At 41.3% G+C, this 27,347-nt stretch overlaps 1 protein-coding gene across 1 annotated transcript; it reads right to left on the bottom strand.

Annotated features, from left to right (window-relative positions):
• Nucleotides 1-199: 199 nt before the first annotated feature.
• On the bottom strand, nucleotides 200-26,059 carry LOC117234616 (SNF-related serine/threonine-protein kinase). The gene is made up of 8 exons (XM_033496010.1): nucleotides 25,049-26,059; nucleotides 11,841-12,044; nucleotides 10,397-10,549; nucleotides 9,209-9,455; nucleotides 8,569-8,920; nucleotides 8,090-8,218; nucleotides 7,888-7,993; nucleotides 200-7,530 (listed from the first exon to the last, which is right to left on the bottom strand). Exons 2-8 carry the CDS (start codon nucleotides 12,033-12,035, stop codon nucleotides 5,431-5,433), a joined length of 3,282 nt encoding a protein of 1,093 aa, XP_033351901.1. The 5' UTR covers nucleotides 12,036-12,044; nucleotides 25,049-26,059; the 3' UTR covers nucleotides 200-5,430.
• Nucleotides 26,060-27,347: the final 1,288 nt, after the last annotated feature.

Here is a 27,347-nt window from a genome sequence, read left to right as displayed (position 1 = left end):
GAATGAATCTTAAGGAGAGGGAGTCATCGTGGGAGAAACTTAAGACACAGCGTCAGCAGACTTGCTCCTCGTGGTTCATTTTTTTCTTTTCTCATTTATTCTGTTTCGGGCACACAGTTTATTGCATGAATGATTTATACGATTCCGGTATATCGCGACGACACACGGTCCTCGTCACCGGAGCACGCGAATGGATCTTTATTTTTTTTGTTTTTTTTTTTTTTCGTTTCCTTGTCTGTTTGTTACACTCAACTGGCAGTAAGTTGGGCCGACATTTACGAAATTTAAGCAGACACTTGTCTTGTATGTATATATATATACCTTTTTCTTATATATACATATACGTATATATTCTTTTTAATTATTTTTCCTTTTTTTTTTTCTTCGTTTATCATTCTCACTTAAAACTGAGATAGGGGCGCTCGATGAATGTGTACAGCATCGGTGGAAAAAAGGGGGACATACTTTGTTCACTTATACAAAAATCATCACGGGAACAATTGTACTCTATGCGTAGCGTTGTCCAGGGACAACTTCGACTGGACTAGCGAACGAGAATTAACGCGAAAACGACGCCTCGTTAAAGTTTACACCGAAGCGATATTTCCTAGAACACCACTTTCGATCGAATCCTCGTTATCTCGATCGTTTTTTCTTATTTTTATTTTCCTTCCTTCTACACACACACGCACACTGTCTCTCTCTCTCTCTCTCTCTTTCTCGTCGTTTCTTACAACGCACTCTAATCGTGCTGTATCGCTAAATGGATTCATTTACAACACGAAAAATACCTCTTATTTATCATAGATAGAGCATCCACTTGGGACAATATGGCGTCGCGCAGGAAGTTTCGTCGAGCGGATAGCTCGATGCAAGAATCGCAACGCTTCGCTAGGTTACTTGCAGCTGCAGGCATACATTCAACGATTTTATTTTATTATTATATTTTTTTTCCTTTTTTTTTTCTTTTACTCTTTTTTCGAATTTTCTCGTGTTTGGCAAAGATACCACTAATAACGCGTAAAAAGTGATCGAACTGAACGGACACACGGCGTACATTCTACGATTGTTCCAAAGGGAAAGAGTGTATACGTGTGTGAATGTGTACGTGTAATTGGTCAAGCTTGAATTCACCACCGTGACCCATAATGCCCGGCAACGAAGCATGTCACTCTGGTTCCGCGTAGCTTTAGCTAAATAGCAAAATTCGCGCGTCATGGTTTCCCTGCTCTCTCTTTTTCTCTCTTTCTATCTCTCTTTCTCTCTCTCTCACACACACACACACTTTCTTCTCTTTTTCTTCCTTTCCCTTTTCTTTTCTTCTTAAATTTCCATTGAACGGAAATAATCTTAATGCCCGTTTACACCTTGGTCGCGATTCGTTGGGACTCGAAACGAACGATGAACAAATTCGTTGAGTGTAAATTATCGTTATTATTATTATTCTTTAATATTACTTGTTTTTTTTTTTATTTATTCTTTAAAACCAACACTTCAGCCGTGATAAGGTGCACGTTTGATAACGTCGCGCTTTCAACGAAACATGACCGAAGAACGGTGATTTCTCGAGACATTATTCCAGTATGATTCGTTTTCTTTTCTTCCTTTTTGGTCTCGTCGAGTCATCGTCATCGTACGACACAAGGCATCCAAGCGATTATGGAAATTTATTGTACAATTTGCTCAGTCTTTGTGGAGGAAGCAAACGATCTCGTTCCCGAGGCGACGACACGAGGCGAGGATGAGAGAAGTGTTACAACGAGGAATAAAGCAGGTCGACGATCGTCGGCAGTGACGATTGGAAAGGATCGTCTCTCTCTCTCTTTCTCTCTCTCTCTTGCATTCCTTTTCTCAGGTTGTATAATAAATAAATTGTATTACGCTAAAAAATATCTGGCTCGGTACATACAGTTTATGCGCGGATTTAGTTTAGGTACATACAAACGCTCTTGGCCTACTCAGGAAACATAGAACGTCGCGATTGACGAGGTGCCATTAGGATTTGAAGAATCGAATTGCAAATTTACAGAAATATACGACTCGAATATTGCCTTTGTCAGATTGCTACCATACATCGTACTATAATGCAATACCTTGAGGCAACGTAAAAATGATATTAGATTGAAAAATTGATATTTTCCTGACTCGCAGTATCGTTAGAGAACTCTAAATGTAAGCAGTATTTTTTAAGAAAAAAAAAAAATAGTTTATTTCATTACAGGATTCTTATCGATACTAGCAGATATCGATACTCTTACTTTACTAGCATTAATTTTGAAAATTGTAAAAATGGAAGTTTCGTACAGTAATTGAAGAAGAAAGGAACGTTACACACAACTGTCTATTGTCTCTATCGCTAATTCTTCTATATTCTAACGATAAGACGACGAATTCTGGACTGCGATGACGTGTGGTCCCTGTTGCGATATTCAATTTCAATTCTAGCTTCACGAATATCTAGAAATAGTTTTGTCCCGTAGTAAGGAACGATAGTTACGCGCCGTATGCGGCGAATTTCACAAAAGCAAAGCCGATTCTTCGGATTTTCTACGTATCAAAAACACGTAGACGTAACGTTATAGATATGTCTTCAGAGTGTCGCAAGCGATCCAATCAACATATACTACGGCGAGGATACAGACAGTGACTCACAACTAGAGCGAACAGTTATTCATTCAGCGTTACTACCTATTAATTCCTTTTATGAGAACATCGATCAAGTAAGAATTGACATATCAGCGGTATCAATCTTTAAGCCTCGTTCGGATTAGCCAAGTTGCTTGAATTCAAGCGACTTAAGATCTGAATTTTATTAACGTAAACCTGTTATTTACTTGGCTTAAAATATCCTTTCAGGCTTCGATCGTCCTGCAAGAGAAATATAGATGATTTTTTCCAGAAAAATACCGCTCACGCAATAAATCTTAGAAATGTATATTTCAAAAACACTCGACCCTTTCTCTTTGACAATTTTTACGATAAAGGAACGTTTAATTTTTGAACATTTAGTCTTTCTCTAATACTACAAAAATTGTAAAAAATAGTTTGAAAAATTTAAGAAAAGTAAAGGAAAATAAATACGTTTCGAGTTTACACCTTCGATTAGTATAGCACCCCAATCATCGCGACAGATATATAAGAAAGTGGATGAAAAGCGCGTGCACGTACATCGCTCAGGTTCAGCGAGAGTTCTGCCGAATGGCTCGCGTTCGATCTACAGAGTTTCACAAAGTCGACCAAGTTCCTTCCGACCTACTTTTAACATCATCGATCGATGCAGGAAAAAAAGTGTATTTTGTCATGGATAATAGATTGCAGGTTCGCATTCTACAGCTTCTATTCTACCAAATATTTCGTTTCGCACAGCAACATACATATGTTTGTCCTACGTTCTCCAAGAAATGAACGCGCGCATTCGGCAACGACGATGACGATGACATTGGTGATGAATACGGCGAAGAATGAAGCGCGCGCTCAGCCGGCAAGCGCGCTGACACTCGCACCCAATTGCTTCAAAGGGCGAAGAGGATCGTCTCTTGAATTGTACGACGGGAAGAGAACATCGTGCACATCGTTCTATTACAGAGTTCTGTCCTAGGGGATCCTGTTCCTCTTTCGATGGTCCATTTTGTAAGTTTCGAATATTTCGATATTCAGTTAGGCTTTTCAAAACTTCGTATTGTCGCTTTGGCATCTGAACGTCGGCTTTTCTTCGACGACAGATATTCCTTAACGTCGTAGGGACGAGAACATTGGATTTTTTTGAACCTTGGTCTCTTGTTCAGAGATTTGACAGTGATCGATGCGCAGAACTTCCTGATTCTTGTACCCTTGTGACATAATTCCTCCGGACTTTATAGACCTTGCAAACTTCCGCTGTTCCTTGTCTTAGAATTTACAGAAGCAACTATTCTTTCACTGAATCCATTCTGTTTCTCACGCTCGTAAATTCTATAAATAAGAGTCTAGATTACGAACACCTTGTATCGGAACTTTTTTCTTCCGAGCAATTTCTACTCGTCTACGTGCACCTCTTTTTTTTTTTTTTTTTAGAATTACTATACCATCACTATACCATTTTACTTTCAATTTCGATTTATGGCATTTATCCCCCAGAACGTCGAAAAAAACAGTTACAAAAAAAGTTCGATATTCTCCATTTTCTTGGTGTTTCTTCCTCGTCACGTCAGATGTTTGCGTATAGCACCACAGAGTACGTTCCTCGATCGAAACGGTACACGCGTAAGCCTAATCGATTAGCGTGTTACATATATAAATACGGTCTCGCTTGTGTGCTTTGTTCCTCGTGAAGGAATTCCGTTCATCTCTTGAGAGAGCCACTGTGCGAGACCCAAGAACGCATGCTAATTCTTTATATGTAGGAAAATCGGTACAATAGTCGCGATTCGCGGGAGGAACAGAATTTTAAAAGGAGGATTAGAGGTAAAGGAATAGATAGATAAATAAAGGAGAACAAAAGGGAACAAATGGACACGAAGGGGAGCGAAGGGGAAGATCCTCCAAAATAGCAAAAAATGTCAATCCATTCTTGCGGATTCAACGGATCCTTCTTCTTGCGACTCTCGCATGATTCGGTCAATGTCTGCGTTACAATAATCAAGAGAGTGACGATAATATTAATAATTAGAGTCAATAATCATAATAATAAAATATTAAGAATAATAATATTAATAATGATATTAATAATAGTAATAAACTCTGTAATATTTAATATAGGTTTGTTCATACGGACTAGATACACTTCCCACAGAGCGAAAGATCGATCGATAACGCTCTCTCCCTTTCGACACGACCCTTAATATTATTTTGGTCTTTTTCTCGACTACGCATCGCGTTCGAAAGGTTACAGGATCAGGTTTTCTACTGATGCAGCATCGGTCTGATGGAGGGGACGTGACGTGATCGATTGAATACATTGACCATTGTGACGCGTGCTGTGTAATCTACCGAGAGGTCGCGGCTGTTAACGATCACCACAACGCGTTGCGTATAGGAGATCCTCCTCTTCGTCTTCCGTTTAATCGCGTCGCACTGCGTTGTCTCGCGCACCTTCTCTTTCATCATATTCCTCTCCTCTTCCTCTTCTACCTCGCTTTCCATCTCTACATGCGAAACGGCCGCCATAAGATTGATTGCACTTCGTGATAATCCCCTTACGTCTCGTTGCGTCTCTTCGCGCGTCCTCGCCGTTTCCTGATCACCAGCAGCGATCATTAGTCGCCACGGAACAGTGACGAAACAGAGACGAAACAGCGCCGAAACAGCGACGAAACAACGACGAAACAGCGACGAAGCATGGTTCATAGTCGCATGGACCACGATTTCAACGACTCCGGATTAAAGTTACGCGACCCATGCTGTCTTCTTCCGTCGTCGTTTGTACATCGACCTGCTCGTCGTGCGGATTCATCAACAGAGGCTGCAACACTTCGACGCATCGCCCAGGTGAATGTGGCAGACGGCAGGTAACGCGCTGCAGCCTTTTCCCACGACGCTCTCCTGGACCAAATGCGACAGACCCAAATTCTGATTGATATCCCCGTCGCTACCGCGATGCTGGTGCTTCGCGTCGCACCACTGTTTACGATCTCGCCACTTGTCATCCGCTGTGGCGCAGAATAACATGGACTTTGGTGACGGTGGACTGACACGATCTCGAGCAATGCTACCGCAAGATCGCGCTTTATAGAGGCGTCCTTTACCGAACAATCCTGGTAAAGGAACACAGAGTTTCTTATGCACGGCGAAATACCGACTAAGCAACCGGATCTTCCTGTTTTTGCAGTCGTTCCTATTCATCGACCCGTTCCTATTCTCCTTGTCGTTCGACGGTATCTGATTAACCGAGCGACCATTCAATTCCCTTTCGTCGCACATCCCGATCCTTTGACACGCGTCTCGTGGCGTCTCCTGTTTGCTACATCTGCCGTTGGAACTACAGTTGGTCTGTTTGTTCGACGATTGCGATAACGAGGACTTGCCGGTGCTGAGGGACCAACTTTGCAAAAGCCTCGCTCCAAAACCTTTGGCCTTTTGAACGGTCGCCGCCGCCTGAGATAACGTCTGTGGAATTCCATGCGAACCTGTACTGCTCTGAGATACCGAAGACGAAGACGAGGACATGCTTTGGACTCCTAGAACAGCAGAATTGCGAGACACGTGACAGTGACTGTGACACGACGAGGGTCCTTCCGCTTCCTGCACTTCTGTGATACGGTTCAGAGATTGACTCTCGCGTAGTCGGGTTTCTCCGGCTCTTCTCCTACCTGCACGATGCCTCCTACCGAATATAACTTGGTTCTCCGAACACCTATGCCTTCCCCCCGTTGTCGTAGTCGTTGTGGTTGTTGTATTCGTGCTATTTCCGTTATCCTTTCTACTTGTTTCGCTCGGCGGTGTTTCAGTTGTGTGTTCTCCGTTACCTACACCTCCTCCACCACCTCCACCACCTCTACCTCCACCACTCCCTCCTGGATCTTGCGAATCACTAGAATCGTCGTGACTATCGCGTCTCGAAGACATGGACTTGCTCGAAGATGTGCTCAATTTATGCGCCCTCTTCTTTCTACTCTCACTGTCATCGTCACTAGCGTCTGAACTCGAGCAGGAGGTTGTGCGTGTCTTGTGGAACTTGCTCTTCCTCTGTTCGTACCCGGTTCTCCTAACCACCCGACACTTGGAGCCGCTACTCTCGCTACCAGATACTGGTAACGCATCTCCGTCCTCCAAGATTTCGTTCAAAGGCGTAGACGTGGAACCAGTGCTGCCTGGCGAGGGCATGGTCTTATACTTAGGCGTCAACGACAGGTTATCGTTCAGACCGCTCAAAGGTCGTAGAGGAATCGATACCGTGGACGACTCCGTGAGAATAGTGGTCGTGGTAGTCGTCGTGCTGGTTTCGGACGGTTTCGACGGACCCATAGTCGACGAGGAATCCAAAGAGGCAGAGGATCGATGTTGCGACCCCATCCTCCACTTATTCACTGGAACAGGTCCCATCGACTTCAAGCAGTCAGACACCGACTTTGGCCTGTTTTCCGAGGATCCTTTCCTCGACCAGCCAGGCAATGATCCGTCGTCCAAACGGTTCTTCAGGTTCTCCTGGCTGGTGCAGTCGAGCATTGTTGCTGCAGGTACTTTGTCCACGAGCTGGTTGCCCGCTTGAGGCCTCACCGCTGTCTTTTGTTGGACAGACGACGAGGAATCGTTGATATTCCCACTCTTTGGACTAGACATCAGTCGCTCATCTCCGTCTGCAGTCACAGGAACCACGTTGATGTCCTTCTGCGAATTTCGCTGCGACGACATTGGTTTGAGGCTCGGCTTCTCCGGAAGCTGAGACAACCTCTCCTGTAGGATGTGCGACAGTTTACCCTCTGATCGAGATCCTCGACGGTTGAACGAGTTCAACGTGGAATTGCTACCGCGTTCATCGCGACCTGAGCACGAAGACACGTCGTCCTCGTCTTCCTCCTCTTGGACGATGCTGCACTTCCGCGTTCGAATATTCTGCAACGAAAACACATTTCTTTTGATCCTTTGGAAAGTTTACGTAATAAATCGACAAACAAATATCTGGTGTTATTACTATGCTCCGGATTTTCATGCAAATTTCTATTTTTATGAACACAATTATAGAAATGGAATCTAAGAAACGATGTACGTATTTTATCCACAAAGTATTACAATATTTATTTCAGGAATTTTACTTTAGCTATTTTATATATTTTTGCATATATACTACATATATACCACAGATTTTTGTACCTTTAAATTTTGCACAAATGCACAAAACTCGCAATTTAATTATTACGTTAGTTCGTTAAGTACGAATGTTAAAAGAAGAATTAATTGTTGAATACGTACTTGAGGTACGTCACCCGGCGTCCGTGGCACGCTCAGCAACGATTGGTTGACTGTGCTCAATGAATTTTGGTCGGCACGCATATTAGTGGCCGCGTCATCTTGCCGGCTGAAAATAACCAATGCTTAGGTGTATAGGTGATTGATATACGTTTGACTGTCTCTTTCAGTAAGTTGTATCGATATAGTGTATAATATGGTATACCTAGCCGAGACTTCGAGGATTTCCGGTCGAGTCTTCTGTACCTGTTCCTGACGATGAGTTCGTAACTTCCTTTCTGCCAGCAGGAAATACGTCGCCGTTATGTGATTGTACTCATTCTTGTCGAGGGCTCTACAATTAAATTAATTAACGATGATTTTAGTAGATATCGAATACTTATTAAACGATTCATCCTATTAGCTAGATTCTTGCGAGAGCCAATCAATACCAAAACTTGATTTATCATAGAATAAAAAATATACGTGACGTATTATAAAATCTATATTCTTTTTTAAATTACCATTCGTGAAAAAAGCTATAATGTAACAGTAAAATATAACGTAGCGTAAATTTTAATATTAGAAATATTAATCGCACACGTAAGTACCATAGATTTTGGCACGGGTATGCAACAGATTTATAAAAGTAGAATGCTCCCGATACTCTTTTTAATATCTTAAATATTTGATAAATATACTTACTCCAAAATTTCTTCTTTGGTGGCAATATTCCCGTTGACCATTTTGGTAACTATATGATTGTGATGATCATCGGACACCTGTTGCCTGGAGACCAGAGGCAACGCCTCCAGCGGCTCCGAGTCGGGTCCAATGGCCAGCCATGGATCAGCTGCTATTTCCTTCAGCGTCGCTCTGCCTTCTGGCTCCCTAACGAGCATCCTGGCTATCAGACGCTTGCAGCCCTCGGATACGTGCGGTGGTATCGAGTACTTGCAATCCATGATCATCGTCAAGGTCTCGCTGTCGTTCGCCTCTTGGAAAGGCGCTTGACCGCATACTAGCATGTACAAAATTACGCCTAGTGACCAAACATCTGAAAACCCCAATTTCGATGATGAATACAAGAAGAAAAGTCAGCGATGTATGAATAAACAAATACGAAGAAGAATCTAAATATACGCGGTATACAGCAGTATCATATAATTCGTTATCGATTGCAACACAGCATTGCAACGAAACGTTATAAAATTGATACACAAACAAAATCTCGGTGTCTCTGAATTAGCCCGTCAATGTCGATGTTTAACGCCTTGTACTATAATTATATTAAGTCATTCGAAACATCGATAAAAGTACAACGAGTTGATTTTATGGTACTCACCAACGGCAGGAGCGTCATAACTATCACCAAGTAAAATTTCCGGTGCCGAATATGCGAGGGACCCGCAGGAAGTCTCCAGCTTCTGACCAGGGCAGAATCTGTTGCTAAATCCGAAATCGGTAAGCTTCACGGTGCCGAGTTTCTCGAAGAACACCACGTTCTCGGGTTTCAGGTCCCTGTGTACCACGTGCAATCGATGGCAATACGATATGGCTCTGACTATCTGCCGGAAGTACGTCCTAGCCACCTGTGATCGATTAAAAGTCTATCAGCGGGCCTTGAGAATAACGTTACGGCCTTGGGACTCTACCAATCACGTCGAAAGACAATAAATAGAGGATGATATTCTCTGTCCCATAAAATCGAACGAACGAATCAAATCAATGTGCAACGAGTCGTTAGGTTGCGCAAGAATTCTTGATACATTTTCTCCGTTTCCGGCAATGAGTAAGGAGTGTTCCGATTTCAATGACTAGCACACACTAACACACACATTTGTTTGTGATTCGTAAGTGGCGCATGATAATTAGACTTTAATCGATAATAGAATTGTTATTAATAGAGTTGAAGATACAGTTAGGAGTTAGTCGAGTATTAACAGATATAGGATTGGTCTCGAACGAATGTAGCGAGCTGTTGTCTCACAATGAGTAAGGAATAACGAGGCATTAAAATCGCTTCAAGGTTTTTACGATGTTTGTATCGTGATTCAAGGATTGGAACGCTTAATGCTTTTAACCCTTTGGGATACGAGTGACATTCGACACGCTATAACCTCGAGTAGTCGTCGTTCAACGTTTACAATTACAAGTCGTTCATAATTCGAGAAATCTGCTTAAGCGTAACGTCGATCGTGACACCCGAACGAAGATTTCGTTGCAATCGAAGGACATATTACAAACATGCGCGTATCTTTCATCAAATGCTTCGAAAAGCAACGGAAAAATCTCCGGAATTACGTAATCAAGTTACGATGAAAAGAATTTTTACTACTTAATTCATTGATCTTTCATCAATTAATTCTATTCATTTACGTCCATCCAAAGCGTCATGATGGGCAAAAGAAAATGTGGCAAAGAAACAGCTCAAGAACTCCTGCGTGATGTCAACGCGTGTAAAATGACTCTTGCTCTTCCCTGGTAGAACAAGATCATTACGTGCAATACGCTCGAGCCATCGTATACATACCTCCTCGCTGAGCCCGCTATCGTGTCGCATGATGTAATCGTAGAGGTCGCCGCCATCGCCGAGCTCCAGGATCAAATAGAGCTTCGTCTGAGTGTCGATCACCTCGTAAAGCCTGACCACGTTAGGATGTTGCACCAACTTCATGCATCTCACCTGCAGACAGAGAAACAAAGAGGATAGTCGACATGGTGCAACAGCGTGGTTCGACGTTTGCCCTCGAACCACGCTGGTCAATGACCCTTTCTCCTTCCCCCTTGCGCCATTATCTCGTTGACCTTAACGAGATCTACAAGTTCGAAGCGGATCGTAGATATTACCTACGCGATGCTGGCCGTTGAGCGGATCTTACGCAATCGGTCGTTAATATTTAACACCGATGTCGCGAAACGATGAGATCGTAGGAAGCTGTTTGCGAGATCTCGCTTGTTCGCTTTAACGAGAAAGGTGAAGAATCATAGAGATCCTCTGTGATACGGATTGCCAGTGGTTTCAAGAGGATGGACCTTGGCGATGGTTCGATGGAAATCGAGATTCTTAGATCTGTACGTTAAGAAACTTTATTCCGTGTTACGTCGATGGATCATTGAGGACGATCAACGTTGCGTTAACGCAATATTTCATTTACAACTTCCTCCGATCAATTTACTCGCATTATCGAATTCTATCTTTAAACGTTGCGGCCATGGAGAAAACTCTAAGAATTCGCGTAACGCGTTTCCCACCGCTATATTCCTTCCACCTAGATATCTATGTCGTTAAGATAAACTACCGGTTGATCCTCATCGAGCGAAGAACGTATCGACGTTGGGTCGCTTGAAAATTGAAAACTTACGGACGAGGCTGTAATAAAAGTTCACCAATTCGATGCTTCGTTTAATTAACGACAAACTGAAATTCCAAAGAACCAAAACTCGGATAAATGGAGTTGCGCCGTAAACCTTCCGCTTCTGCATGCTTCGACGTCTGTTCCTTTGAGTAAAACCTCACCCAGTCTTTCAAACTTGTGCCCACTTTCACCGAAACGACCTTTAGCGTTAATCAAAGACTCTACTACTCAGAGCTGCCAATTAACTCCAAGTTACCACTATCTCTTCTATCAAAAATCTATTCAAAAAAGCTAAGGATCCCCTGGAATATCGTCGAACGAAAGAAGCAAAGGCCTGAAAGACTGGAGAGTCTGCGGTAAAAATTCGGTGCTATGGAGCACGATACTCGGCGCACGGCCATCGAGCGAACCAACGAAAAGAAGCGAGAGATTAGTACGCGTTCCATTTCCTTCGCGACCCGCTTTGTGCTCGACATATCCCCATTTACACGACGCATAGGGGGAACAGGAACAAAGGGACGAAGGATATGCGCAGTCGCTTCCGTCGACGAGACACGCGACGAGAGCGAACCGGGGAGAAGAAAAAAAAGAACGCCATCGTATCGTTTGTGTTCTCACCTCCTGGAAGAGGTGTGCTCTCGAGACCTCGTCGAGTTTGCTCTTGTCGATGACCTTCACTGCGACCTTCTCGCCGGTGAAAACATGCCTGGCGAGCTTCACGACGGCGAAATGACCGCGGCCAAGCGTCTCCTCGAGATCGTACAGGCCGGCGATCTTGCCGTCGTAGTTGCTGTACCCCACCCTCCGATGCATCTCGTGTAGCTGAAACAAGGAACAACTGTGAATGGTCGATCTGATCACACCACGGTGAAACTTGTTCCGTTTGGAAATGTTTACCGAGGTGCGATACCAATGCAACATTTATATGAATTTGTAATTTTACCAAAATAATTAACAGATATGAAACCTAGGTAGAGAATTGTTTTTTCTAGCGAATATTATGGCGGGTACTGTTACTTTGGATATTTTATATGTCGGGTTAGGGTTGGAATTTTGGGGCGATCGATGAATTTTACTCAACTTACCATCGCGGATATAGCTAATGTAGAAGTAATGGAGGCGATAGGATGGTCGGGATGTTAATGACAACTAATTCAAGTTCAATCATGAATTCACGGTCCACGGAATGACGAATGCGATGTGATACACGTACGACTGCACTTAAAAGTAAACTTATCTGCGTGAATTACAACAAGACTCCCAAGTCCAAGTGGAACTGCCCTTATATATTCCTGTCCCCACCTCTCGGGTCGATCTTTGCTTTAAGGAGAGCCATATAATCATTTCATACCTCTGTCAGGTACACGTCCCTTCCGTGACCGTGGCTAGGCCCAGTGACACGCTATGTCACTTCGAGCCCAAACCCATCGTCATAAAGCAAGATTGGAACATTAAAACTATTTCTTATTTTTATTACTTAACTGTAGCTATAGTAAAAGTCTGGACTAGGGTAGGGTATTTCCCAAAATTCCAAAAAGGAAGTCCCGATGTCCTTCCATCTCCGACATATATTTTTGTAACTTCGAATTTTCTATAAACTCGCGTGCTTATCCGTGATTTAGTAACGAATAAAGGAAATATTTTCAAATAGATTTCAGACAAAATTCGAATTTTCCAGTTTATTGGAATTTTCATCGTAAAAGCACTTAACGAGCATTTAACGTAAATGTATAATCCGAGTGTGATGGTATAGGGTACGGTAATAAGAAATATGACCATCTTTCAGTTCTCGTTATCGTCTAAATTTAGATTTTGACCGTGAAAAAGATAAAAATCAGTTTTTACTTTTAACGTTCTGACAAATGTGTAGTATCGGGAGAAAACCCTGAGTAATTAAGAAGGTCTACTAGACCATGGGACATGGGCGTGCCAGGTATACCGGAGCCAGGGTATAAAAGGTGACCGTTAATGAGTTTTTTTTTTTTTTAGTGTTGCCAGCGAGCTTTTAGTGCTGCCAGTGTGGTCGAAGAATGTCGTCCGCGTCGGGGGTGGTGTTGTCAACGTTGTCAAGGAGTGTGGTCGGCGTGAAAGAGAGCCGTTGTGACGAAACGAGTTAGTGACGAATGATGATTGTGTGCATATAAATTGACGGAGCGTCGTACTTGATTTTGTGTTGGCGTGAACGATATTGAAATAAATCATACCGTTGCCAAACCTACTAGCACGCTATTAATACGTTATTTCCTATAAATATTACACATTTATCGTAATAATCGAATACTAAGCATGTATAGCGTAATCAGATAGTGGCGAGGACAGTAATTGTTCAAATTTTTGTATGGTAGCGAAACAGATAAAGATCTGTTATTGTTATTGGTGTTTCGACTATATTAAATCTAAGCGTTTCGATTCTACGATATCAGGTAAAAAAGAAGATTTCAGTATTATAATGCTACATCTTTGAAAAGTGGCGACCTTTTTGCTATATATACATACTATGCGTTTCATGACTATTTTTAAGTATCCATTTCTTTCTTTAATGTTAAAGGTCCATGACTTGAAATAGAACCGTGAAAAACGCAAACTGAAGGTTACGTATCTTTTCATTAATAAGAAATCAGCATGGTTAAGACCTTTAAGAGAAAAATTCTCGCGCATGCAGTTACGAAAAAGACATTGAAAGGCTGAAAAACAGCTAAAACTGGAACGAACTAAACTCTTCTAATCGCTAAAAGACAATCTTAAATAACTAAACTGCGAATGTTTGTGCATTTATAGGAAACGTAAAGATTGCAGAAATATACACAACCTGCGTAATTGTGTGTCCAGAGATATATAAAATATTCCAAGCAATATATTCCCATCAAGTGGATAAAGCAAGTCTCCATCTACGTTTAGTTGCATTAATAAAACCATGAGAGTCTGTACAAATAATCGTTACATCCCCCATCGTCGAACAACTTTTATTAAAAATCAAGCTGTACCAATTAAAGGACTCTGTAGTCCTTTAATCATTCATTCATAAAGTAATCATTTTTGCCATAAACAACGTAACGTTTAGAACTTCATCTCTCCCCCTAATATATTCTTCCTAAGCGTAATAAATTTATTTCGCCATTTCAAACAATTCCATAGACAAACGTAACAAACGTTCCCACCGTTTACAAAGCGATGCGTGTCCACTCTGGCAAATCGCGGAAGGCAGTCGCGTTGTCCGGCGAAACAATTCGAGCACCGTGACTGCAATAACAACGTGCACGTGTTTCGTACGCGCGAACATCGCATCCGTAAGCAACACAACGATTCGATTGTCCGCCTTATATGGAAAATAAATTTCAACGCCTACTGAACGCGGAGGATCAGGCTCAAGGCAATCGTGTGTATAGTTACTCTCACTTTTGCGCTGCTTCTTCTCTATGGGAGTGGCGCTGCTCTGGTTCGCGTACGTAAGGGTAAACGGGTCTCGTTTCCGGCGTCCCTTCCGGAACACCGAAAACGGCATTTAACTTCGCTCGTTGCAAAATCGATCGATCCACTCTCTCGTTGACCGTTTTCCACTGCAACGGGATTGGCGGATCGGCAAAAGAGGGTCGGTGATTATTTTTAGAAGTGGTTGGAAGAAGTAATAATTAAGCGAACCTCGATCGACGAGAAACAGATCGATCGGTGAAAAAAAAGAAAAAAAAAAAAAGATTTCCGCAAGATCGACGAAGGCTTCCATCGAACGTGGTCACGTTCCGATTGCAATTTGCGATTCCGATTGTTTCAGCTGCACGCGAAATTGCTTTCTTATCGTTCGTTACTCTGTATACGCACGTCGAGAAAACCAGTCGTTCCCGGTAGACGAAAGGAGTCTTGAATAATTTATGGGCCGATCTGAATGCACCGGTCCCGATCTCGAATCGTAATGACCACGTTTACGAAGAAATTGAATCGTTAATAAATCAGACATCGCGTTGTCGTAAAAATCGGTAACGCAAAGTTTCATGGACGAGTGAATGAAATAGTATCACGGATAACTAAAGGACGTATCGTTATGTTATCTTTCTGCACGTGCGAAATAGATAGGAGATCGACGATGAAATATCGACGGAACGACCTTGAATGAAATTTTTATGATGTATATTTGCGACCTTTATTTAGCGCTACGATGTTTTTTTTTTTTTTTCTTCTTTTTAATGAAAAACTATATATTTTTGAGCGTGTGCAACGCTGATCAGATATCGAGAGCGCGGGAGTTAAATAACTAAGTATTACAATAATCTAGATTTATATAATGATTCTGTTGCAACACTTAAGCCCGAAACTACTATAATGCACAGCTGCTACGGAAAATAGCTCGATGAGTATCAGCCGCGAATAATGCACAGTGCAATGCATAGAGGGTGCACTCTGTCTGTACAGAATAAATAAAATAGGTAACATTAAAAATATCAACGCAGTGGTAATATATAAATCTAGAATCATTTATAAATCAAACGTAAAAAAATCATACTCGAACGACGTATGAGTCATCATCCCCTTCTTTCGATCAAACGGCGCCAGAAATACAAATTCATCAAAAAAATTCTATGTATAAAATGGTCTGCTTCTAACGAATCACGCTATCATCCCGTGTGCATCTAAACTGTTTAAGATTAGAACTCTTGATGCAGTTGTTTTGACTTAGTATTGTTACAGTCAGATCACTATTATTATATGCAGAGTTACTATTATTTGATTTTTTGTATCTTACAATTTGACGACCTTAATCCTAAGGTTTGAGGCATACTGACTTCCGTACGTACATAATTTTCCGATAGATTTCTAATTTACACGAAACGTGATACGTAAATAATCTGTAAAAGTCAATATAAAAAGTCTTTTCGTTATATACTTTACCAAATTAAAATCTCTTTGTGTCTATTTAAATTTATTATCCACTGCATTATAATTTAATATCAGATAGTTTACTATGCATGGAATTTTACACGAAACGTGTTAATTATTTCAGCCTTTGAAAATTACGTGCAGAACGGCTGATTACTTATTCTATGTATTTACATGATACACTTGGCCAAATATTAGTTAATTGATTATGAAAGCTAATGATCACAAATTGCAAATTAATAATAACAAAGCGGCACTAGCTATTCACTGCGATATAGTTCCGCGTGTAAAATATTGTCAGATATTTTGCATAATTTCCATTTAGCAATTTTCGGTGCAAAAATTTCAAACTAAACCTCGAAATACTTATAGATATAACGTTCCTCCTCTGTTCGTTACCGTAGAAACGAAAATGTGTACAACATTAAGAAAACTACGATTTACGTGTATAAAATCAAATAGATGCCAATGAAGTTTCAGCCTATATTTTTAGAATTTCAATTTTAAAATTACGATAAAGAAACTTTACAAAGTCTTAACTCAATTTTTTAGATGAGATGTAATTTATAATACTATTTTCTCTTTAATGTTTTGCGTCAAAATCACCGGCATATCGATTATAAGCTAAAATAAATAATCGATCACAACCTTTCTCTTTCGTGTGCTAACAAAATTACGATCACAGGAAGCTAAAGATACAGAGTTGGAGGTGTAAAGATCGTGTCTGTAGAAAAAGCGGATGCCCAATAAACGAACGAATGGAATGAAAAAGATACGCTTAATAAAATAAATTCCTTGCTAGCATATCTCACAGATAGCTGACCCGATATCTCGATAACAATAAATATTCTCTGTTACTGGCGATAAAACATGCAAGAGAAAAAGATGGAGTGTGTGAGAAGGAGGATATCGCGTACAGATAGTCACGATTATTCGTTCGACCGTCAGCCTCGCGTCAAGCCAGTTCCGGTTTCTTTTCGTGGCATCACGCTACGAAACACATTTGCGTCAGGACTACGTTCGCATACGCGACGTCAAACAGGAGACGATACATATCTCTAGGGGCTTCGTTCTACGACTCTCTTTCACAGTATACAACAACTGTATAGAGTCGATTCATGAACGAAATAGATGCAAAAATACATTTTCTTTGAAGAGCACGGAAGTATGAAAGGAACGAACAAAGACACGCGTACAGGGTAGGCACCCACGTTCTCGTACGCCGGTTTAAAATTAAACGCGCAACGTTGAGAATTTACGCGAGCAGCAGCAACGATCAAAGACACTCCGCGTCGCCTCTTCCGATCTCAAAAATATTCGACAGCAATTACGAACCCCTCGTGCCTTTCGTAACGCGACGATACGTTTCCATAATCCTTAACGCGTTCACCACCTTACATAAGAGAGTCGTATAACGCGTAACAAGTAAATTTATTCTTCCTCGCGAACATAGCGATTCGTTTCATCGATTCGAGATTTAACAGGCTTGTTTACTCGTTCGCTGAATAAATGACGTAAAAGAGAATTGTCCGTTGGTCGAGAAACGTACCAGACGTGATACACGATGGTGAGTTTACGTAATTGACGATTAATAATATTGTGAAATACGAGAGGGCGGTGATTCGACACGCGGAGCTTATATTATCGACCAATGATGTACGATGAATCAAGGAGGAATTAAAGGGATTGTGATAATGAACGGACAACTCCATTTTGTACAACTTGTAGAGGAAATTGTAACCTTTCGTTTGGTGCGAGAAAGGAACAAACTACGACGAGAAATCGTAAAGTTACTACGATATCATATACGTTATAATCCTTTATAAAACCACATAAAGTGGCATGTGGTTTTGCAATGGACTGAAACCAGATAACTTGGCACTAGTTGATTCCGACGACATTACGATACAGAAATCGAATTTGAAGATTGCCTATTATTTCCAAGAACATAATTTACATTTTCCATTAATCGGATTAGTAACAAATTTATTTGTTCTTTCCAACATTTCAATGATATTTACCAAAAGCGAAAATAAAAGATACAAATTTAATGTTAGTCGAAACTCTAAACTCGGCATAGAAAATGAGCTAAAGATCTACGAAACGATAGTAAAACCAATTTGGACGTACAGAATAGCGTTACGGGGGACAGCAGCAATGAGCCACTTAAACGAAAGTCGCTACAACCGAAGATACCGAAAACAATAGTCAACGTCCTATGGTATGTCAGAAGCGAGGATATAGCCAGACTTAAGAATACCAACGGTCAAAGAAGAAATCGGCAGATAAGCAGGTAAGCAGAAAAATACAAAAAAAGAAGGGCACTACATCCAACCAGCTGGCTACCGAAGAGAGCAAAACTCACAGCAAGAAGACTAAAAAGAAAACACCTCACTGACCTTGCTTAAGAAATAAAACAGTCAAACTCGAAGATGGTATCCCGCTGGGGATAGCCAACCCATGTTATTTGGCAATTAAGTCGGAAAAATTTATCAAATGTCCAGCTGGACAAATTGTAAAGTACAAATTAAATTAAAAAAAAAATTTAACGTTCAATGAAAACATTTATCGCCACTGATACTAGCTGAATTGCTACCACTCCATTATACGAATTTATAGCAAGATCCAAGGAAGATTCGCTGTTTAAAACGGTTTCTTTTCGACTTGGTAAAATTTCCAGAAAGCGAAGCTCGACTCCTTATAACCGCAGTTCCTTCGATTTTTCTTTGGAACGACCGGATAGTGGTGCATGCACACGTGTGCCAGAAAACTTCTTCGTATTGTCCGATCAGGCATTCTGAGAGGCAGAGGCAGAGGCAGAGACAGACAAAAGTACCGGTTCTAAGAAAAGCGAAGTATGGAGTGTTGAGTTAGGTCTCCGCTCTCGAGGCCAGTCTAGGTTACAGAGTTAGTCGACCATTATTTTTGGTCGGGTTGTCACGACGTGTATTTCCACCACCCTGCTCGACACAACAGACCAGGCAGACGTTTCGCCCCGATTAAAATGCACGGTATGCGGAAAGTAGTTTTACGATTGCTATCGACTCTGCCTCCTAATTGATTCGATGCACCGTTTAGTACTGCGATGTGCGTCATTATCGTTGGCCGGATATAAGAGAGGAAATAAAACCTCCGTCCTCGGTATTTTTACGTTTCAAACCAACGGATCTTTCCGATTCCCGTAGAAATAAATCAATCGCGACACTTTTTTCTTCCTTTATCGACCAAAGAATCAAAGAACGTAAAAAATTCGACATCAATAGACCACGTTATCTACGTATTAAAATGGAAATAGTTCCAATCGACCTACTATCCTGGCTTATCGACACGTAATTACTAAGTAATTAACAAACCATGTATAAATTCGAGTCCAAAGATTGAAGCGTAGCTGCGTATTTCCTCCATAAAATTAGGTCACCCCTTTTTCTCTAGATTTAACAATTACGGATAACAATAACGTAGACATAATTAAACACAGCGTATATCAATTAGAGTGTGAAAAAGGTCTCACACTTGAAGAACTTGTACGAGTCATTACATCATATCTGCAATGTGCACTAATAGCGAAACAAGATCAGTCGGAGCGTGTGCTCCCTTTAAAAGCCTATCTCCGCTCCTCTCCTCTTTGAAATACTCGAGGGTATCTTATGGAACTCGCTATTACCGTGTACCTAATTAATTTTATCGCGTTCATCAGTGGTTACCTGGATCTATCGAACGGCCGATATTCAGCAACTCGTGCCACCTTTGTTACACGGCAAACGACGAACCAACCAACGAGAGAGTATATATCGCTATTATATACATGTGCGTATACACACGGATGCTGTGTGCAGCCAGGCACGAAACGTTTCGCCAAAGTAGGCGTGAAAAACGTACAATACGTCGATTCGTCCAAATATCTAGCCACGACTGATTGGACTTGACATTTTCCCAATAACAACCTTACGTTCGTCCCAGTATCATCCACCTGCGCACGACGCGTATCTCTCGGTCGCCCGTTGACCTGGTTCCGTTCTACCGGCGCATTACGAGCCGCGGAGCCGCGTATCAAACGAAGATAAAACTTTCACGGCGTGTTGTCCCCCCCTCGAATCCCACCATGGAGGAACAACACCACAGTCCTCCCAACTTGGAAACTATGTTATCGACGCACCAACGTTGCATAACATTGGAGGAAGTGTAAACTCGCGTACCACGGGTCGCTGCATTCTTCCGCGAATCACCGACGCGACCAGTTTATCTCGAGGACAACCGAGTATCGATGATTCGAACACGGAGGAGAAAAAGTCACCGAGTGTTCGACGTTCGAGTAAATTATGGAAAAGAATAATCGTGTGTTTAATTAATTTCTGGATAATTGCAGGACCTTTGTCTCGAAATGCAATATCGTCACGAGCTGTACAATTTGATACAAGGCAGATCGTACTGTTTGTAGTGATTCTAACTTTAGAAGATCCAGTTCTTTCGTATTCCATATTTCACACACTAAGTGTAAAATATCTCTTCTTGTGCGACTGAATTGATATTACTATTGGAATTTGACGAGTTACGAGGCATACTAGTATTTGCAAATTCTCTCGCACAATAACAAGATACTTGCTGATAAAGCGTATGAAATTTGAAAAGTGTATTTCTATATTTCCTAGTTCATTTATTACTTTTAGCTTTCTATTCAAATATTCCAAGTTACTGAATGCTTCGACGAGCATGCGCAACTACAACTACGAAATATTTCGCTATTTCTTGGCGTGAAAATTACGTTCCAAACTAGACATCGTAGGTAGCGAGAACATAGTAAAGTCCACGTTGGCTCGTGAATAACGATCCGAATTGCGGTCTGGCCGTTATGATTCTTTGAATGGAAATAAGTTCGACGATGGATTTAGTAAGTTGATAACCACTGTTACAACATACTGACACGCACCGAAAACAGATAATCATAAACACGAGTAAATTGGATTCGGAAACGTGGCAACGGAGTTGCTTAATCCGGTCATGCCAGCGGAATCACACGCAGGATTATCCAAAGTAATTCGATTAGAATTCGTAGTCAATTTCACCGCAAGGACGCGCTATTTACGCCCCCTCTCCTTGTACAAATCTGTAAAATAATATTGCAGTTATTCTACTACCTCAGCGTGTTTTTTTCATATGTAAATTTAAAGCCTGCAGTTACATGTTCCGTAGCTCAATCATTCAACTTTATATTAGCTATAATTATCCTATGTAAGATTGTCCGCTAATTTACTTCGTTATTCAATTTGATACATTTGTTGGTTAATTTAATTTAATAAATTACATATTCAATAGGCAAATTATGAAGTTTTACGTATACGATCCACATTTACATATGCAAAATGGTTGATAATTTACTTTCTCGTTGAATTGATTATTTGATACGTTGTTATATAATTTAGTAAATTAATTTCATAAATTACATATTCGATAGATGGATCGCTTTACCGAATGAATGACCCGTAGAGTTTACCTTGCGTAGGCCTGTTCGATAATTTACTTCGGCGTTTATTTAAAATGAAAAAATAAAATTACATTTTAAATAATTCGTTTTATTCGTGAAAAGTCACCCGCCTGTTTCCAATTATACCACGATTACCGAATCACCTTGTGTCAGCCACGATATCGGTTAAAAATGATGCCACGTTTCGCCGTAATGTTCCAATTTAAACAAGAGAAGATCGGATTAATCTAATTTCTCGGTTTCTCGGTTAGTTAGAAATCAAGTAAACGGAGTGACGGCGATTCGTTGGAAAGTCAGGTAAAAAATTTCATTAGACTGCAATTTCTCGAAGGGGAAACGAGTTTCGTCGATGAAGCTCGTTAACACTGTCAGGAGAGATCAACACGATGATGCACGTACGAGGGACAACGAGGGACAACGAGGGACAACGAGGGACCATCGTCGAGCCTAAGGTCATCGTCATCGTTCGCGAGAGATTCTCCCATGAATTTCATCTCTATCGATGTCTCTGGGACGAGTGAAATGCCAACGATTCGCGTGACGCGCCGTTAATAAGTAAAACGAGCAACAGCTCTGCCTGCTTCTGCTTTAATGCGATAGAAATGAATTAATCGGTGATTCGGTTTCCCGTAAGAGCGTATATACGCTATACATATAATTTACACACTTGTGAAAGATGCGAATAACGCGATTTCCTTTTACCTTATTTCCATCGTTATCATCCGCGGATTGTCGATTGCATCATATCTCAGATAACGTGCATTCTAACATCAGAGGTTATCAGCGATAGCGATCGTTGTTATCCAGATATAAATAAATTGGCTACGTAGACATTTTGCATTTCACGTAAACAAAGAACGGTTATTCCTGACGATGTTTTTCATTATCATGACTTGACGACTTTCGCGATCCTTGAATTGTTTCACCATCGTCGTACGTCGAACGCTACGTGACCATGCTTTCGAACGTCGAACAGCTTCGAAGAAAAGAAAAGTGAAAGAAAGAAAGGAAGAAAGAAAGGAAGGAAAGAGGCGAGACAAAAATGCGAATTGCGCAACGATCTTTCGTGAAAACCATGTTTCACAACCGCCAGGCAAAAAGTAGGAGAAGAACAACGATCGTTGTACGCGTACGAGGCCCTACGCGAAAATTCCCTATTTAAGAGGCGATAACCTATTGTAATATGCAATGTAAACGCACCACCACGGGTGCGTAACAGGTAGTGCTCGCGTCCCGTTACCAAGATTCCTCGAGTCTTTGACACGCGGAAGATGCCGGGTGTGCCTCGACCGGAAACATCTAATATCTCTCGCCTTATAAAACGGTTACCAATATCTTTCTCTATTGTCTGACCGTCCGTCCTCCTACCGAGAACAATTAGGAGCGTTTACAGCGTTTCTCTTGTCGCGAATATAACGCTATAGAACGAGACAATTTCACGGCTGCAATGCGACCAAGTGCATGCGTTCCACGCTACACGTTGGAAAGAGCGAGATGGGTGCTGTGCGGAAAAAAAAAAGATAAACCATCGCGAAATAATGGTGCTTTGTTGACTGACTACGAATTGGCAGACTTTATCTGGTCAGTTATCGAGCGAGGTGTATTTCTCTATTGAATACAAGTGAGATACGGATATTCCTTTATTTTAGTTAAATCTAGACGGTGGATGAAGCTGCGAATTCACATTTTTAAGAATCAAAATCTCGTAAGACAAATTGATCCACTCCACTTTCTATCAAGTTATTAATTTCACACTACCTACCTACATATTTGGTATTCAACGCGTTAGAAAAGAAATCTTCATACGTTTGCTTCTTATAACGGAATAGCACGAATAATTGCAAATTCCAAGGAAAATTTAAAAAAACTAGTGTTTATAATTGTCTATAATTCTTTTATGAATTCTGATTTGTAGAGTTGATCAGCGTTGCTTCTGAGCGACTCGAATCTAACTAAAGAAACAGGATCTAGATAGACACGTTTTGTATATGTAGGCACGTAATGTACGCATCTTTATACATTCGAATTTCCAATAAATGTTATATGCTATTTATTTCATTGTATAGATATTTCGTTATATTTCTTTGCGACTAACCTTAGACATGCCCCAGTTATCGTTAGTTACATGTAATACTAGAAACGCATTCCACGGTGTTAGTTTTGAGAATTAGACGGGATAACGATGGTCAGTTAACAAAGCAAAATCCCGGCCGGTTAACGTGGCACTACGGTAGAGACTCTGTAATCTGTATCCGTGAGACGATGGTATACCGTGCCACGCCATTTTTAGTCGTCTCACACTCTTTTCCTCCTCCCTTTCCTTTCGTCTCTTTGACCCCTTTCTCTGACCACGGTAAACGAACGTGACGTAATAAGACATTAACATTTCACAGAGCTCCCGGTTCGTTAACCTACCGATAATATCGAGGACCACCCGTTTCTCTTTTTTTTCCTTTTTGGGTCACTTTTTTTCAAGCCAGCTAGTTCAGATTCGATCGAGAAATTTCGATCGATCATCGTATTGTTCGCGTTCCATTGTTAAATCGGAATTTAGAAAATAGGATATACGTGGCTCTGCCGCGTTTCTGTACGATAACGTTGCACTAGTTTTCTACCCGCAAGTATACAGCAAATACTTTCACAAATATTCTAAGCAGGTGTTCGAGATATATCAGCTTTTTTTTTCTTTTTTTTTTTCTCTTTCTAGAGATACTGTTACAGTGAAAATAACGAAACCTCCGTAATCTATGTCATCGAGAGTATACGAATGTAAGTATGTGTATGTTCGACTGTGTAACGCGTTCGATGATTGGTAATTCGTATTTTGTAGATAGGATAAAACACGTGACACGCATTTCGCACAAAATATTCGCAATTTACTAGACGTTTTTTATTCGTCCGATAAGTAGCGTTTCAAGGTCGTATCAGGTTATGTACCCACGAGAACTAAATATGGCGGAATGTCATTTACAAGTAATGTAAAAAGCTGGCTTTTAAAAGACATAACGGGTGTTCGAGCGGTAACGATACTATCTCCTGTTAATTACGTTTATCGCATGCAGGCTGCGCGCTAAATCGTTCAGGATAGGTCGCGAATGTTTATAAACGAATCACGTATCGACTTTATACTCGAGTCCTGTTCGCTGCACGGCATCGAAATTTTGGCATACCGAATGTAACGTCACGTAATGTGGAAAATATTCTCCGACTTAGGAATTATCTCCGTTACGACTAACCTTCGTCTTATAATATCAAAAATTTAATCGATAGAGTTCAAAGATAAAATAGATCCGATTTGGAAGATGCTTTTGGTCATAACGTGATAAGAATTTCACGCGAATTCCACGGAACGTTTCAACACGGTTGAAAAACAGAAAAGTGGGAGTGTACGATGTATATACGGAAGGAAGAAGCGTCAGGAGCCATTTTTACAGAAGAGTCCACTAAATGTACCGTTGAATAAAATTACACGTACCGCTTTGCCCGCTAGACAGACGAATCCAGCCAGCACTCGACTTCCCTTCTCATCCGATTGACTGTCATTTGTGATGAAGTTTCATACGCGTGTCAAATACCGCGACGATTGATACACGCACGGTACCTAGGGGCCGTTTGTTGCCCGATTTCTCGTACGTTTGCCTCAACGAGTTTAAACGTCTCCTCCTTCCTTGTTGTTACGAGGAAACGCGTCGACCACGTAGTTCTGTACAATCTAGACGATTACGACGACGTTCAACAACGAAGACGAAGACGACGAAGACGACGAAGACGACGACGACGACGACGACGATGGTTAAGCCGTCGTTGATTGCCACTCGCGCACGCACTCACGGCAATAGGATGTATGTTTACACACGGCACACTGCACTGTCTCTTTCTCGCACTCTCGTTTGTCGACACGATACTCTTTCCTCCCCGAGAGACACACGGCTCTCGTACACCCTTCGTGGCTGGATTACCTCTTCCTTTTTCGAGCTGCCTCCTCTCTGTTTCTCTCTTTTCGCCACCCAGCCACCCTCTGCCCCTTCGATCCAACCGTATGAAGAGGAAAAGCAAGATTTCCCTGCTCGTTCCTCCAAGTAGTGTGGCCGACACACTTCTAGCTTCTTCCCACTTCCACCATTTCGTTTCGCGTACTCTATCTTTCTCCCTCTATCGCTCGCGTCTCGTACCCTCCCCTCAGCCCGCTGTTTCTCTTTCTTTGTCTGTTCCCGTGGTTCGTCTCACACCGTCGACTGACTCGTCGAATCGTCGTCTTCTTCTTTCTCTTCGTTCCTCGGGCGACTCTTTCGATCTCGTGCACGCCACGCACGCCACGACTGAACACTCGCGACCACCGGTACTCACACTCTCGCGAAACTGAATTTTCCTCCACTGATTAGATAAAAACCGACGGACTCGACGAGCGTCAACGACAGACGCGCTCGCTCGACACCGTGACACGGGAAAGCTGAGAAAACGTACTCACCGAATTCGGCCTACCAACGATTCTCTCGCGTCCGCATGCTCATGCAGGCGCCACCTACTGGAGCACGTGGCACACTACTGGCGCCACTGAACCGCGCCAATGTTTGAAACGGGCAAATTTGTTTGCCGTGATGCTTCATGCCGTGATTAACTTGTAAACGTTTGTGCGTTTCTGGAAAGTTTGAAAGTGAACAAATATCCAGAAATATGTATGTATGTATGTACGTTAAGTATCCAATCTTCATTTATACGCATTATATCATGATTAATTATAGGAAATCCTCAAACGTTCGTGTCCATATTTCCTTCGTAGTAATAGAAAAGACTTCGATTTGTATATTGAAAATGCTTCCAATTTTGATGATTCCGTAATAAAAAAAAATTAAACAAACGTAAGACAATATATGACAGCGATTAAATACATGAAATATATGTATATTAATAGTATCGTTAATATATTTGTGTGATGATTACGCAATAAATAATTTTTGCGAATAAGGTATATACAGTTGAGTAATTATGCTAATTAATGCGAATACATACATATACGCATAATTTATTTAAAATCATCGTTACTTGGTAGTGTAGAAAAGTGGCATTTACCGACTGAGTCAAGCTAAAAGTATTCTACAGAAGAAGCGAAAAGTTGTTGGACGAAATCCCGATAGGTGTCCACGGCATATATCGCAATTATTTACGAAACAATTTTAATCACATCTATGCTATTAATTACATTAATTACATAACTCCTTGATAAAAAGTTACCTGATAATAAAGATAAACTTTTTACTCCAGTCTCTAGAAATCATTGGTCAACCGCGTGTCAAACGTTCCAACTTAACCAAAACTACAGAATACAATGTGCTAGCGTTTCTTATATACCCGAAAATTATTCTTATTCAATGACAAATCGTCTGACCGTGCATTTTCTCCGAAACCTGTCTAATAGAATTCCGCGAATGCAAACGCAATCTGTTAAATATTCGACTAAAATGAATTTTCCCCGATGGAAATGAAATTTTCTAGCAAAACCAACGATCCGATTGAAACAAATGCGTTCATCTCACTCAAAACAACGTTTGGCACATTCCACGCGAAGCATCTCTACCGTTGTTCCACTTTTCCCCGAGGGAGGTGTTTCCACACGTGGAAATAACTGCCCAATTAGTCAGCGTTCCCATAAAGCTCGCAGAAAGCTCGACGTGCCGCGACGCAGACGCATCAATTTTCCCGGGACTGCGATTATGCGTTCAGCTACCTCTAGCACGTGGTTACAACACGCAGAGATCGGAAAATTAACGATGGTC

Source organism: Bombus vosnesenskii, unplaced genomic scaffold (genome assembly GCF_011952255.1).
Source record: "Bombus vosnesenskii isolate JDL3184/JDL3185 unplaced genomic scaffold, Bvos_JDL3184-5_v1.1 scf7180000013305, whole genome shotgun sequence".
In the NCBI taxonomy this organism is placed as follows: domain Eukaryota; kingdom Metazoa; phylum Arthropoda; class Insecta; order Hymenoptera; family Apidae; genus Bombus; species Bombus vosnesenskii.
The sequence above is the reverse complement of the archived record's forward strand: the minus strand, read 5'-3'. Positions and strand labels throughout refer to the sequence as shown.